Here is a 15,583-nt window from a genome sequence, read left to right as displayed (position 1 = left end):
ACAAGTAATGTCTCCGAACACTATCCATCTCATTAGGAAGAAAATCCATAATTGTTTTTCTCAATGCATGATTGGCATGGATATCAGCTAAATTTGTTTCTACAAAAACTGATTGAATTTGAGTATTTTTTTCCTCACAAAAAGGTTTCTGATCATCTCCTTCGAATTTTCTTTTGAAACACCTTTCCATATCTATTTTTAATAACAACTAGTATAAGAATTTTATACTTGCATAAAAAAATTTTAATGCGAGTAAATTGATTAATAACTAAAATATATATGAAATTTGATGTACTCTCAAACAAACTAATTAAATTCATGGAATTGGAGGTGGGTAGGTTCTTTGTTGCTTCATTTTTTCCCCCAACTTCTTCATTTCATGTTGTATAGATATTTTAATTAAAATATTTATATTTTGATAAATTATTCATATATTATATATAATATAAAATATATCTAATAAGTTTGAGGCTCATTGATACTTGGAAATAAAACTACATGAGATTGATTCAATAGGAGTACTTGAAACTCAAAAATCATTTGAAACTATGAATTATTTTGTTGAGTTTAATTTTGCAAATGTTTGAAAGAAAAATTATATTAATTTGATTTTAAAATTAAAAATTTTCAATTCAAATTCCATCGAGCCAATTTATAATTTATATATTTATATATTCTTGAAATATAACATTTACTAATTGGTCAATTGATGAATGAGTTATAGTACTTATTAAAATTATTTTTTTTATTTTTAAATAAAATTGTGCAAATCTCATTCAATTTGATTATATAAAAAAAGAAATTAGATTAGAATAATTTAGTTTTAATTTGAATAAATGGGATACCCTTTTATATCTATTTGAATTTATTTATATTTGAATGAATTTAATATAAAATTTAATTATTACGATTGTTTTAAAATAAAATTAATGGATATAAAAATTTATCTTAACTAAAATTGAGTAAGAATATCATTAAATAATATCTTTTTATTAAAAGGCCCAAATAAGCCAAGAGAGAGAGAGAGAGAGAGAGAGAGAGAGAGAGAGAGAGAGAATGTTGAGAGCTAAAAATCTTCCTTCTTGCTCCGAGTTTTTGGTTTCCAGGCTCAGATTCCCAATGCTCGGCTGCATATCTTTCTCTTCTTTCAGTTCCTTAAAACCATCTTCTATCTTCCTTACCCAACGCGTCTCCCACAACATCCTACACAATCCATTTTCAACATCTCTCCGTTTCCCCTTCGTCGGTCGATCGCCTTCAATGGAGAGTACTCGAAGGCCGCAAGGCAAAGGTTGGTGAGTTCTTTATATCAAAATACCGTTATTTTCTTTCTAAATTTATCACCTTGGGTGTGTTTTATGTCCAAGTCTTCTTTGTATTTGTATTTATGATGGTTGATTGGAATGAGGGGAGCTGGTTCTTTTTTTTAGTAGAGTTTTAGAAGCTAAGAGATTGACGGTGGATTAAGGTTCTCTGGTATTTATTATTGTAACACGTCAGAAACGATATTCATTGTTGTAAGAGTTTGCTCGCAGACTGATCTTCCCCTGCCCAATGTCAGCTGAGCAAGTGAAGTCAGGATGTTGTCCCCGGTGAGACCCTTCCACACCCAAGTTTGTGACTTAGACTTCGTTTGGGATAGCTTTCTTACTGCAGCCTAAAACGGATGTTCTAGTATCAAATCTCTAATTTAAAAAAAATTTTGTACTAAAAAATAGTTTTTGAAAGCAGCTAAAAAGCTGCACCAAATGAAGCCTAGATTGAATGACTGAAACCAATTCAACATAGCATATCCTTATGATTGAAGGAGTTAGGCCTTGTCTCTTTACGAGTACTTATAGGCATTTGAATGAAGATTTGAAATCTTTACATAGCGAACTGTGGAAAAATAATGCAGTTGGCCTCAGATATTTGATCACTATGCACCTTGACTGAGGGCATTTGTGTTCTCTGTTCAGTTAAAGATGGAGAACCAATGCATATTCCCTTTGTCCCTTGATTGAATAGATTTTGATCCCGAGTAGTGTAAAGGGCGAAAATTTTTGCCATGGTGCTCATGATATCTGTTTTCGACCACCGTGACTCTAGTGATAATGGAAGGATTGATGGAGGCTATAGGACTCAAGATTAGTATTGGTTGAGATTTTACTTTAAATGATCGAAGATATAAGGATAGCTCTAAGATTAGTGCCGATGATGACATGAATTCAGTGATTAGATTTATATCGGAACTTCATGATTAGTGATAATGACAAATACTTCATCAAGCTCTATCAATGAGTGGACACGAATCTTGACACTATTAGGCAGTGTACGAGCTAAAAGGACTATTAGCCTGTCTAAGCCTCATTGTTGCAATGAAGATCATTTAAGCACGAATCATGACATCTTCAATTGAACAATTAGAAATAATTAATAGCTTCCAAATTCAAAATATAGATTGAGAATTAACACAAAATTATCTTCTTGTACAAGAACATGTTCACAATTTCATTTAAAGCTATGATGAATTGTCTTGATACAATGCAAGCATGATAATGCTTACATAAGCACGACGGTTCCATAGGTAAGCAGGTCAATGTCGTAGGCAAGCTTGATTGTTGTGAGGCATTCAAATTGATGTTTTTAAGTATAATCTTGATCATACGTGCTCATCATCTTTTTTTCCTAATTTTTTTATTTCTACAATATATTAAGAGGCATTTCTCTTTGTTATGGTTGAGAGATTCGGTTGTTCTCTAAATGATGAGATTGAGCGTCCTTACATTTGGAGAATAGCATTTTCCATATATGCTTGTACATATGCTTGGCTTCTTGATGGTGGATCAGTTCCTAATGCCCCTCTTGTGGATATAGGCTTCTATTATGGCCTAGCCATGTAAATATATGTGTTTCCTAGCCATGTAAATATATGTGTTTGATCTTTATTTTTTTTTCTATCAGTACACATGCTATGTTGTTTTTATTTTTTTATTTTGATTTTGTCATTGGCAGTTATGTTTAGTGCTGGTAGTAGTTTAGGAAGGAATAAGGAGATTCTGGTCCATCATTTACTTGTTGGAGAGAAGGATTTGAAACTTTTGATGGAGCTACAACAACGGATCGCTGGAGGTATGTCTGAGATGTTCCTTTTTTAATTGCCCAACTCCCCCATTGCATGTATCCCTTGCTTGAATTCATAATTTCTTTTCCAAATAAATTATTTCATTAGTACCGTGTTATCTTATTGGGATTAAAAAAATCTACTGGCAGCTAAAAATGATTAAAATATCAAATTGCTTTGTTACTTTGTTTTATTAGCATCCTTATATATCTATTTTGCTTTTACATTGGAAGAAGTGCTGCATTTGTTGATAGTGTATGCTTTATTATTTAACTATTTATCCATATATAGTCTATTTTTAAAGTTTCTACAGGGGATGAAATTAATTTTATGGCTGTTTTAATATCTTAGATTTGACTTGTGTTAAGAAAGGTAGGGGTAGACCTAAAAAGACTTGGTTAGAAAATATTAGGAATGACCTTTCTTTATTAGATTTAAACGAGAATTTGGCTTTTAATAGGACACAATGGAGAAAAAGGATTCATGTAGCCGACCCCACGTAGTGGGATAAAGGCTTGATGTTGTTGTTGTTGTTGTTGCTGTTTTAATATCTCGTTTATCTGTTTCAGGTGAGGATTTAAGTGATTTGGCTGTGGAATATTCAATCTGCCCTTCAAAAGAAAATGGTGGGATGCTTGGTTGGGTTCGCAGAGGGCAATTGGTATGCCATAGCAACTGCCTCACATTATAGCTTTGTTGAATGTCCTCTATCCCTTTAGGCTTTTTACTTCATTAATGTGGCAGAATGCCACAATATCAATAGCAGTTAGGGATACTGTTTATACTCATTCAATGCTTTGTTTTCTTTTTCTGAATTACTGAAGTAATTATTGCTAGACGTTGTAATTGAGTAAGGATGATGAAATTTATAGACTCATCTCCTCATCATTCTTGCTGGAAAACCTTTCTTGAATTCTTCTCCTCTTATTGTAAAATTGGCCATTGATTTAGTTAGAACTACAAGTGAACAAAGTAGACCTTTAAAAGTTTTGGAGAATACAGTGACCTCATGGTTTTGTGAAGACCTAGAGAAACTCTGAAATCTTGTTTTGTGAAGAATTAGGCAATTGTCGGCATAGTTACGAATTCGAAATCAATGAGTAGCAATTCTTTGCATACTGTTATCACTTATAGAGCCATTATATTATGTGCAGTATTTGTGATAGGATACGCCTGTGGAAAATCAGAAATATTCCTTGCTGAAATTTAATTATAGCAATTGGAGAAAACAGAAATTTGCAATAGCTGGGAAGAAAAAACCAAAAAATTGGACTTTTGATTGATATTAAATGAAGAAAAACAACAAGTTACAATGGATCTTCTATTGAAGAGGAAGATTCGTCTCTCCCAAATCTCTAGACGCCATTAGAGCCCACTCACAAACACAAGAACCCTCATTTTTCAGCCAAAATCAGAGATAAAACTCAACTTAGCCTCTAAAACTCCCTTAAACATACAATAATTAGGTCAAATCCCGAAACAGCTCTTACAATTTGAATTTTTCCCTTCTAATCCCTCCTAAATTTCTTCCTAATTGATCTTGTGGTCCCCACATCAAGTGGGCGGCAGAGAGGGGGCTTAACCCCTCTGGTTCCGCCATTTGTAAACCTGGACCGGTCTTGGTTGGGCCGACTAGACCGATCCAGGATCAGGTCTAACAATTTGATTTTCAGAGACCCAAGTGGGCTATTTGCTTGTTTGCACATGATGAATGACTATATGATTGTCCTATAAACAATTGGAAACAATTAAAATGTTGAGGGAAAGCTAATATAATGCAGACTGGCTATGTAATTCTTCAATGGTATCTGCTCTGATGTAGAACTTCCTTTATAGTTATATAGCCTGCACATGCCATATGATTCAATTTTTTTGTGTATTTGTAATTTTATTGTCTTCAAATTTTGGCAAAGTTATGAGAATAATAAAATAACATTGTATTCATCCTTAGATTATGTTTCTTACAAAATAATTCTTTTGGTTGAAGATCTCCTAAGAACTTTTGGTACCTATTTTGATTTCCTACTAAGGCTTCGGTTGGGGTGGCTTTCTTAATGCTTTATAAAGCAGCTTTTTAGTATAAAAATTTCTAGTTTGAAAAATTTTTATACGAAAAGTTGCTTTAGAAGCATTAAGAAAGCCATCCCAAACAAAGCCTAAATCTTAGATGATTTGTTTCTTGAATCATTTCTTGGAGAACAACCTATCGATTAACTGTGAATAAATACTGTAATTCTCACTAGGTGCCAGAGTTTGAAAAAGCAGCATTTAGCGCATCTCTAAATAAAGTTGTGCGATGTAAGACTGAATATGGTTGGCACCTTTTGGAAGTGCTTTCCGAGAGGTTTGTCACAGCTGCCACAATGGTCCAATTAGATAATATTTCGGTTGGTTAAAATTTGTTATATGTTTTGTGCATTTCGCCATGGCAGGGAAGAATCTATACTTGGAGAGATTGAACCAGTAGATCTCCATTCAAAAATGCAAGATCCCAATTTTCTTCAGGAAGCTCAATTGATTGATGTTCGTGAACATGAGGAAGTGTATGCCACCCTTTTTATCAATCTTCTTACACATTATTGAATATACCATCTTAACTTCGGCAGAGCTATAAGTTGATATACCATTATCAACTGTAGCTTGGGGTAAAATTTATGAATAATTATTTAAATTATTTTCTTTTTATTTTTATTTAGTGTTGCATGAGGTGATACATGATGCCTACGATGCTAAATCATTAATTTTGCACTTTTTTTTTTTTTGAAATTTTCAAACTTATTATCTAATACAATTTTGTGAAATGAGTACTAACTAAACTTGGGCTTTGTTTGGGACGGCTTTTTTAATGCTTCTTAAAGTGGTTTTTTAACACAAAAATTAAAATTTTTGTATTAAAAAGTTGCTTTAAGAAGCAGTAAGAAAGTTGTCCCAAACGAAGCCTTGGTCTCATCCCTCATGGCTAGAGCAAGACATTTTTGTGCCAAGGCTCTTGTAACAAAGAGAAACAGAATATTGTGATGATTTTGTACCAACTTTCCTTCTTTATCCTCTCTCAAATGTGGGAACAGAAATCTGTCTTGGCTTCCTCGTCCATTACTATTATCTAATAGGTGTCTATATCTCTATACTAGTTGAATATTTCAGATCAGAACATCAATGCGCAGGCTCTAATATGACATTACATATTGATTGGCACCCTTTTCTTTTTTTTTTGGCAATGACAGAACTCAAGCTTCTCTACCTGGTTTCAAGGTACTTCCTCTCCGTCAGTTTGGAGCTTGGGGATCAATCATAACTGATGAGTTTGATCCGGAAAAGGATACTTATGTGTTGGTAAGTTCATACTTAGTAATAACATCATTATATCGTACCATATGCTGTATATTGAAAAAATTCTTAGCTGAAGTTTTTTGTTAAGTTTTGAAGCATAATTTTTATTGCATTTAGAAAACAAGCTATAAAAATCTTTGTTGGTAGACCTTCATGGGTGTAGGGGGAGCCCCTACGTGAGGGTCCTCTACCCCAAAAGATATATTATATTTATAGGTTATTTCATTAATGTTGTTTTTAAAAAATTATTATATTTTAATTGATCTTTTTTTTTTTGATAAAAATCACTCTCGGGGCCTACGCGTTAACAAAATCAAAGATTACAAGTCTTTAAAAATTAACAGCCCACTAGAAATACAACATTTAAAGCAAAACCTACGAGCCGTTAATTCAAACTATTGCAAAAACCAATCAAACAAAAATGAGAGCAATCCCCAAAAAGACTCCGAAAAAGCCAACGAGGGGTCGAAGCAAAACAGCAACCCGAGCTGGACAATCATCCAATCCACAACGACGAGCATCACAAATAACTGTAAAAGTAAAAGGATAAACCAAACCAAACAAGAAATTTTCATTGATCTTTCATTCTTTCTTTATAAAGTGGTATGTTTGAATTAAAGTGAAATTAGGGATATAATTCTCTCTAATCAATTCATAGTGAAACATGCAATTATGGAAACACCCATTGGTTTTGTGAATATGTAAAGCATTCTTTGTATGTTTTTTATTCATGAATATTCTTTTTATTTCCTATTCTCTTTCGCTCTTAATATTTGAATAGGTTTCACCTACTTATAAGAACACTTGTCATACTTCTTTAAAGTTGCTTCACTCTTTCTTGCTTTGCCAGTGTCACCATGGTGTGAGATCGTCGCAGGTTGCAAAATGGTTGCAGACACAGGTAAGCTGTATTTTGGTGAAATAATTATTATATTTAGCTTCCATTTGGGATAGTTTTTTTACTGCTTCTTAAAGCAGCTTTACAGTACAAAAATTAAATTTTATGTACTAAAAAACTATTTTAAAAAGCAGTAAAAAAGTCATCCCAAATGAAGACTTAATCGTATTATAGGCCATTGTTCCTCCCCATGAACTTCAGGATGTTTTTGCTCTGAGATGCGGAGATCTATATAATTGTTTGTTCTTCAATCTCTATGGCTACCTTCTGTTTATTTTTTTAGCAACCATAACATTCCTGAACTATGAAAGTAAAAGAAAACACAAGAGCCATGATCAATCATCCATCAAAAGCAAAATAACAAAATAGGCTCTGTTAGTAGCTGCAGATAAAAAATTGTCTCATGAGAACTTTAATAATTTATTTTTTTTCTTCTTTTAATCATTTGTTGTGGCATTTCGCAGGGATTCAAGCGTGTGTTTAACGTGTCAGGAGGAATTCATGCTTACTCTCTCAAGGCCGATCCCTCTGTTCCCACATACTGAACTGTTTCATTCTCCTGCTGATAAATTATTCAAAGTTCTCCCCTTTTGATAGGCAAAAACTAGTTTTCTTTGAAGAGGCAGATATGTCTTTGAAGATAACGTTGATGTGATAAAATTAAAATGATTGACTGAGAAAGTATTATGTTGGAGAAATGGCAAAAATGATATAGTAATAATGATTTTATTCTGAGTTGTGAAGTTTTTTCGTAAATTTGACAAAAAAAAGAAAATGGAGGTGCGGGGAATCGAACCCCGTGCCTCTCGCATGCGAAGCGAGCGCTCTACCATATGAGCTACACCCCCATCATGTCAAGTGTACGATGACAATCGTATATATATATATATATATATGTTAAATAAAATTGGTTTATGGCAAGTGCGGATGAGCTTTGATGAGGTGCAAAATAAAGAACAAAGGAATATTTGTTTGTTTTTTGATATTTTGATGCAAAATTAGTTTGGATGCATTTTAATTTTAATTTTTTTTTTACATATATTGAGATAAAAGCAATATAAGATCAGATCAAAAGTTTTGGGACACATCATAATTAAAATTTGTGTGTGATATATTTATTTTTTTTTTCATAAGTGATAGATGTAAGCCAGTTGTTACTTCGAAGTGTTGAATCTTGGAGCAATGGAGGGTTATAAGATAATGATTATGAATAAATTGGGTGACGGGGTATAATACTAGACCTGACACCGGGTGTATCTATCCGAACCTTTGAGGATTGATTGTGAAAATCTTAATATGATAGCCATGACGTGCACAACGTGATGGCATCGATTGTGAATCGATAAATAAAAGCAATCACTCCTCCATTTTATGATAGATGTGACGGTAGCTCTTCACTTCTCAGAGAGATAACAAGTAGGGTGGCAGCTTGAGGCTTCAAAGGATGTCTATATCTTTCGTGAAAATTCCAACCTTACAAAAATGTTCCTCTGACCAACTTAAATAAGGCTTTTATTTATATACTAGACTATAGATTATTTGATAAATGAAGACTCGAATTTGATACTTATCTAAAAAAGAAGCGGAGGTCATGGCAACAAACCATAAAAAATTGAGTGAGCTTGGATTGAGTTTACTTGGATATGGGTAACACATGCTAAACTCATAGGCGGTCAACTTAGATTCATCATCGATCAACAATTCAAGAATATTATAATATATGTAATTACATTATCATCTTAATGGATAAATATTAACCACATATTTATATCTATTAATTTGAATCAAATATTAAAACTATAAAAAATTAGGTCATAATCACAATTAAGAAGTTACCAATGAGCTATGCTTAATCCATTTGTATCAATGGATAAATAGGTTTGTAAAATGTTTATGACAAATAAGTATTTGTGATTGCTTATCTTTTTTGGAGGATTGTTTGTAAAATGTATGATCACAACTCAATTTGCAACCGTCTTGATCGATCTCAATAATATTTACAATCACATTAAGTAGTTCTAATTGTTATTTTTATCGTAAAGAAATGAATAAATAAAAACTTTATATAGAGTAAATACAAGTCCTATTTTGCATCATCATCGTCGTGTTTCCCTCCGCTAGTCGCACCACACAAAGCACTTTGTTGCTACAACTCTTTGCACGATCTATTTGACCGCCTATCACAATTAATGAATATTTATGCAGATAAATGAAGTAAATAGTTTTTATAGTTTGGTTGCTTTAGGATTCGTTAGGAATAGCTTTCTTACTGCTTTGTTTTTCAAATCACAATCATAATTTATGTTTAACCACTAATTTTAAAAAAATGGTGCAAGAAAGTAGAGCAACGAAAAAATAGTGATTAAATAGAAATTATGATTTCGATCTGAAAAATCACTACAAAAAATTTGTTTTTTTTTCCACATCACTTGGTGGTAGCAGTTTCAAAATCGTTGTTATCGATCGCTTTTACCAACAGTTTTAGTTGCTGCTAGTAGCAGCGGTTTAAACCACTTCTAATAGTGACGGCTTAAACTGCCACTATAGAAGTCGTAAATAATGACCTTTGTTAGTAACTTCTACAGGTTTTTTGACCTTTTTAAATTTAGGTAGATTTCAATTTGTTGCTTAAAAAAAGTAGAATAAGTTATTCTTTTTAACATTTACTATTTTGATATATTTGAGTTTGTTTAAGCAAAACCTGCACTTATTGAAGAAAATTCTGTGAATATGGGCAAATTATTGCATCCGGTCACCTGACAGAGAGATGCGTTACTGTAGACAGAGAGAGATCCGAACGGATCTCTCTGTCAGGTAACCGGATGCAATAATTTGCTGTGAATATAGAGTAACAATATTTTGATAAGGACTCATCCATAATTTTCTTAAATTAATGGAGTAACATTTATGTATTCAATACAAATTACTTATTAAATTCAATTTTAATTACAGTCAATAGAATAATAATATATTTGGTATTTAAATTTTTTGAGAATTATCTAATTAATTAGTTATTTTTTTGAAATAACTAAATATATAACTAATTATTTAAGTATTATTTAATTAGTTTTAATTATGAATTAATAAATTATATCATTAATTATCTCATTAATCACTTAAGTATTTTACTAGTTATTAATTATTTAATTGTTATTTATACCGTTACTTATATAATTAATAATTTCTTAATTTTAATTACTAATTATATTATTAATTATTTAATTAAGATAAATTAGATACTTAATTTATGCATTAATTATAGGACTAATTATTTAATTAATTTGCTTAATTATTAATGTTTTAAATTAGATTAATCAAGTTAAATTAGATTAATTTCTTTCCAATAGTATTGGTTATACTTGTACTGTTATAGGCGTCTGCCGTCTAGGGTTTGCCTTCATCATCTTCTCTATTTCATCGTTGCTGTTCGACTTCGTTGCTTCGCGTGAGGTAGAGTTTTGCACGAGTCGCTTCTTCGACTGCATCAACGGCGTTCCCTTCCTATTGGATCGGAAGTCACGACATTTTAATCGGAAGCAACTACGGGAGATCGCTCACTGTGAAGGTAACTTTCTACCTTTTTCGCGCTGCTTCGGTCAAACCCTGTCCGCTAAATTTCAGGATTTACTAAATCCGAGCTTTTCGGTCCAAAGGTGGAGACGGAGGATTTATTCAGCCGTGAGATTTAGCGGGCGCTCAAATACCGTTTGGCAGGATTTGGCATAAATCCTGCTCAAAATTGGCATAAATCCTGTTAAATCCTGCATCCAAACAGTCCCTAAAGAAAACTATTTTTTGCCCCGTAAATTATGTTATGGCCAGTTTTTCATCTGCAGGTACTGAACAGAAGCTCTGTTGTTATTTTGTTTTTGATGGATGATTGATTATGGATATTTTGTTGACTTACTTTCATAGTTCAGGGATGAATTGGTTGCTAAAAACTTAAAAAGAAAGAATAAAAAGATAAACTGTATGAAGATCACAGTAAATAGAGATTTTTCATGGGGAAAATTGACTCTCATACATCCACTGCTATATAGATTTCACTATGTTGTTCAAATTATAATTATAGGAGATGGAAATCTTTTAAATACAAGGTTTGGCAGATCATTTTATCCCTTTGGATATTTCCAACCTAATACAAGATTTGAGAAGTTTTAAATAAACGAGTCTTCATGGAAGTTCCAAAAATCAAGTTTTGGAATTTGCAAATGTCTCTTGAATTTCCCTGGCCATCCCATGCATGATGGACTTTATTTAAAACTTTTGTAATGATTGATAATAAACTATCATAATAATATATATAACAATTTACAAATAGCTCTCATAATAACAACAACAACAACAAACAACAACATCAAGCTTTTATCCCACTACGTGGGGTCGGCTACATGAATCCTTTTTCTCCATTGTGTCCTATTAAAAGTCAAATTCTCGTTTAAATCTAATAAAGAAAGGTCATTCCTAATATTTTCTAAAAAATATATCTCAGGTGTTTCTTTTACACCAATTTTGTATTTGATCTTTGTGACTAGTCTCATGATGAGAGGTAATCATCTTATATTTGTGAGTTTCATAAGGCTTTTTGTTTGTTGAGTACGAGTTTACTGGAGACTGGGAATGCATAGTGTGTATTCCTTACATTGTGTGCATTAAATTTGTGGCTTCTATATTTTAAGTGAATCGGATTCTCTCCCCTCCCATAGATATAGATATAAGTTTAGTTGAATTAAAACCTCATAAATATTGATGCAACCATTGTTTGTTCTCTTTTATTTTACTGTTTATTGTGTAGTGCATCATACTTTGAACATGGTGACATTCTGCTTTGAGTTTGACTCTCTTGGTCCAACTCAACATCACTTTGATTAAAATAATTTATGTGCTACTATGAGATGTATGAGCTCTATTTCTTACTTAAGAGATGAACAGGCCTTTGGTAGTAATGGGAGAGTAAGTTGTGTGCTACAATGAGATGAATGAACTCATCACTTCTTACTAATGGCATGATGGCGAGCGCCACTGTAATTTAAAAATGAAAAGTTCCTCATTTTGAGCCAGTGTTTTTTCTACTTGTACAGAGGTTATTTCAAAATAAAAGCCCGACATTGTTTGTATTGAATTATTTTATATTTGAGAAACTGATGGATGTTAACAAATAACCAAATTAACATAAACAATCGATCAAATAACCTCTAAGTTTAAATGACATACCAACTAAATAAAGACAATAAAGTACAATAGTAAATGACGTTATGAGCATGTAGTGCTGAACTGTAGATATTGTTTGTCTTCCCTGCATGGCCATGTGGTTGCTAAACGAATGTTTAGAGATACCAATATTGCATTTAGTTTATTGAAAACAAGGCATATGACATGCATTTATCTACTTTCCATTTTTGAAAATCACAAACTGGATCCTTGATTTCAATGCTTCATTGAACTTAGGCTTCATTTGGGACGACTTTATCACTGCTTCTTAAAGCAGTTTTTTAGTAGAAAAATCAATTTTTTTAACTAAAAAGCTGTTTTAAGAAGCATTAAAAAAGCCGTCCCAAACGAAGCCTTAATATTCTAAAATGTGCTTGTTATGACCTTTATATAGTTGGTGTCATTATTTTTTTTTCTTTTTTTTATTATAAAATATTTGTATATAGTTGATGTCATTATAAGTATATTGTTGATGTCTGCTTATTTTTACCCCCCCTTCGATATGTTTCTCATTAATTAGCTTCCCTGATGTATAGCGTTGATCAATTGCAGATTGTTGATTGTTGCTAGATAATTGATTATCTGGTACATTTAGAAACCTTTTTTTCAGACTCGGCATCAGAAGATCCTGTAATTGTCCGCACTATCTGTTACCAATAAGCACGAAGGTTTATTCTACCTCCTTCAGTATGGAGGGCTTGAGGAACCTTCTGCTTATTACCTATTCAGAAGAGCTTCTAGATGGAGAGCCAGTGGCCGTCTCTTCAAACTGCCTTCCCATCAAGGCATTAAATTATGAACCTGCAGGGCATTCATTTCATTCTGCTGCTCGTAAATTTCTTGGTTGTTATGAAGAAGAAACAGACAGAGATGAACAAAGTGAATTTTCTGATGACAGAAACCAGTCTTATATGCCATCATCAGATTTCTATAGTAACAAAGGAAAAAAGAAATCTGGTTCTGGGGACAAGCAACAAGACCATTATGCGCTATTAGGCTTGGGACATTTGCGTTTCCTGGCTACTGAGGAGCAGATACGTAAGAGCTACCGTGAAACTGCCTTGAAATATCATCCTGATAAGCAGGCTGCTATTCTTCTCGCTGAAGAAACAGATGCGGCGAAACAAGAAAAGAAGGATGAGATAGAAAACCATTTCAAATCCATTCAAGAAGCATATGAGATTCTTATAGATCCTTTGAAGAGAAGGATCTATGACTCCACAGACGAGTTTGATGATGAAATTCCCACTGAATGTGCACCTCAGGACTTCTTCAAGGTCTTTGGTCCAGCATTCTTGAGGAATGCAAGGTGGTCTGTAAGTCAGCCTGCTCCTTGTTTAGGGGAAGACAAAACTATAATGGCTGAGGTGGACAGCTTCTATAACTTCTGGTATACTTTTAAAAGTTGGAGGGAGTTCCCCCATGCAGATGAGTTTGATCTAGAGCAGGCTGAGTCCCGTGATCATAAAAGATGGATGGAGCGGCAGAATTCCAAGCTTAGAGAGAAAGCCAAAAAAGAAGAATATGCCCGCATTCGCGCTCTCGTTGACAGTGCATATAAGAGAGACCCTAGAATACTTAGGAGAAAGGAGGAGGAAAAGGTTGAGAAGCAGAAGAGAAAGGAGGCAAAATTTCTGGCAAAAAAATTGCAGGAGGAAGAGGCTGCAAGGGCTGCTGAAGAGGAAAAACGAGTGAAAGAAGAAGAGGAAAAAAGAGCAGCTGAAATTGCCTTGACTCAGAAGAAGCAAAAAGAGAAGGATAAAAAGGTTCTACGGAAGGAGAGGAACCGGTTACGATCTCTTTCTTCGTCTTTGGTCTCCAAATCCTTGCTAGATCTTTCAGAAGAAGATGTTGAAAGCTTATGCACGTCTCTAGGGATGGAGCAGCTTAGAATTTTGTGTGATAACATGGAACACAAGGAAGGATTTGATAGAGCACATTTGCTAAATAGTGCATTGAATATAGGGAATTCTCACGCTGCAGAACCAGAAGGAAAACATTTGCAACCAAATAGCTCTTCAGGTCATTGTGCTGCAGCAGTCATGCCTGGCAGCATATTAAACTCTGAGAAGAAGGAAAAACCCTGGGGGAAGGAAGAAATTGAGATGCTGAGAAAAGGCGTGCAAAAATACCCTAAGGGAACTTCTAGGAGGTGGGAGGTTATTTCTGAGTATATTGGAACTGGGAGATCAGTTGAAGAGATTCTAAAGGCTACTAAGACAGTTCTTCTGCAGAAACCAGACTCTGCAAATGCCTTCGGTACTTTCCTTGAGAAGAGAAAGCCTGCACCATCCATTGAATCACCTCTCACCACTAGAGTAGAATCAGAAGGTCTTTCTGCTAATGGAGCTGCGGAGAAGCCTTCAGCCAAAGCAACAAATCTGTCTTCAGTCAATGATAGCAGCCAGGATAGTACAGTTGGAGAATTTCCTCTTTCTAATGGAACTTCTTCAGGTATGGAGGATCCATGGTCATCTACGCAAGAAAGAGCTCTGATCCAAGCACTGAAAACATTTCCAAAAGAGACCAGCCAGCGTTGGGAAAGGGTTGCTGCTGCAGTGCCAGGGAAAACTGTTAACCAATGCAAAAAGAAGTTTACATTGATGAAGGAGAACTTCAGGAACAAGAAGGGTTCTGATTGAAGATTAGTTGTGGCAAGCAAGGACCATATATCATGGATAGCGATATTTTTCTGCAACAAGCATCAAGGATAACATTTTCTTTCTACGGCAGTCATGAATGGTACCTCACATCAAGTATTTATGTTTCTTAAATTCTAAATATCTGGTCTGTTCCTTTTATAGTTTTTACTGCATAGTAGCCCATGTTTTTGGCCGATGGAGATTAATCGATTGTTGAGTATTTTAGGTGTAGGTGCATGATGACGGAAGTAGAAACAGTCGAGTGATTGTCCAAATGAAGAGATGATTTCTGTACTTGCATAGTTGATATTTATTACCATTAATTATAATCGTTTGATGGACAAAATTTTGGATTTGGAGTAATTGATTTCAATAAATCCATTTTTTATTCTGAGATCA

At 33.7% G+C, this 15,583-nt stretch overlaps 2 protein-coding genes and 1 non-coding gene across 5 annotated transcripts; 2 read left to right on the top strand and 1 right to left on the bottom strand.

Moving 5' to 3' along the window:
• The first annotated feature begins 1,021 nt into the window (after positions 1-1,021).
• LOC110110748 (rhodanese-like/PpiC domain-containing protein 12, chloroplastic) lies at positions 1,022-8,074 on the top strand. 2 transcript variants are annotated; one of them, XM_020842370.2, is made up of 8 exons: positions 1,022-1,295; positions 2,995-3,111; positions 3,673-3,764; positions 5,347-5,447; positions 5,536-5,646; positions 6,328-6,436; positions 7,284-7,334; positions 7,796-8,074. In XM_020842370.2, exons 2-8 carry the CDS (start codon positions 2,997-2,999, stop codon positions 7,874-7,876), a joined length of 660 nt encoding a protein of 219 aa, XP_020698029.1. In that variant the 5' UTR covers positions 1,022-1,295; positions 2,995-2,996; the 3' UTR covers positions 7,877-8,074. The 2 variants fall into 2 exon arrangements, with proteins under 2 accessions (XP_020698029.1, XP_020698028.1); XM_020842369.2 differs by having other exon boundaries at positions 1,024-1,291.
• Positions 8,075-8,106: 32 nt separating this feature from the next.
• Positions 8,107-8,179, bottom strand: TRNAA-CGC. Its single transcript has one exon. It is a non-coding gene; the product is annotated as a tRNA-Ala (tRNA).
• Positions 8,180-10,693: 2,514 nt separating this feature from the next.
• On the top strand, positions 10,694-15,583 carry LOC110110742 (dnaJ homolog subfamily C member 2). 2 transcript variants are annotated; one of them, XM_020842360.2, is made up of 3 exons: positions 10,694-10,896; positions 10,985-11,167; positions 13,095-15,583. In XM_020842360.2, exon 3 carries the CDS (start codon positions 13,232-13,234, stop codon positions 15,182-15,184), a length of 1,953 nt encoding a protein of 650 aa, XP_020698019.1. In that variant the 5' UTR covers positions 10,694-10,896; positions 10,985-11,167; positions 13,095-13,231; the 3' UTR covers positions 15,185-15,583. The 2 variants fall into 2 exon arrangements, with proteins under 2 accessions (XP_020698019.1, XP_020698018.1); XM_020842359.2 differs by lacking the exon at positions 10,985-11,167.

This window comes from Dendrobium catenatum, unplaced genomic scaffold (genome assembly GCF_001605985.2).
Source record: "Dendrobium catenatum unplaced genomic scaffold, ASM160598v2 fragScaff_scaffold_334, whole genome shotgun sequence".
NCBI lineage: Eukaryota > Viridiplantae > Streptophyta > Magnoliopsida > Asparagales > Orchidaceae > Dendrobium > Dendrobium catenatum.
This window is presented reverse-complemented; position numbering and strand designations above follow the sequence as displayed.

Excerpts from the sequence above, each read along its gene's own strand:
- LOC110110742 (XM_020842359.2), top strand. The coding sequence starts at position 13,232 with ATGGAGGGCTTGAGGAACCTTCTGCTTATTACCTATTCAGAAGAGCTT.
- LOC110110748 (XM_020842369.2), top strand. The coding sequence starts at position 1,057 with ATGTTGAGAGCTAAAAATCTTCCTTCTTGCTCCGAGTTTTTGGTTTCC. Across the intron at positions 5,647-6,327 it reads GTTCGTGAACATGAGGAAGT|AACTCAAGCTTCTCTACCTG; the intron begins GTATGCCACCCT and ends TGGCAATGACAG. Across the intron at positions 7,335-7,795 it reads CAAAATGGTTGCAGACACAG|GGATTCAAGCGTGTGTTTAA; the intron begins GTAAGCTGTATT and ends GGCATTTCGCAG.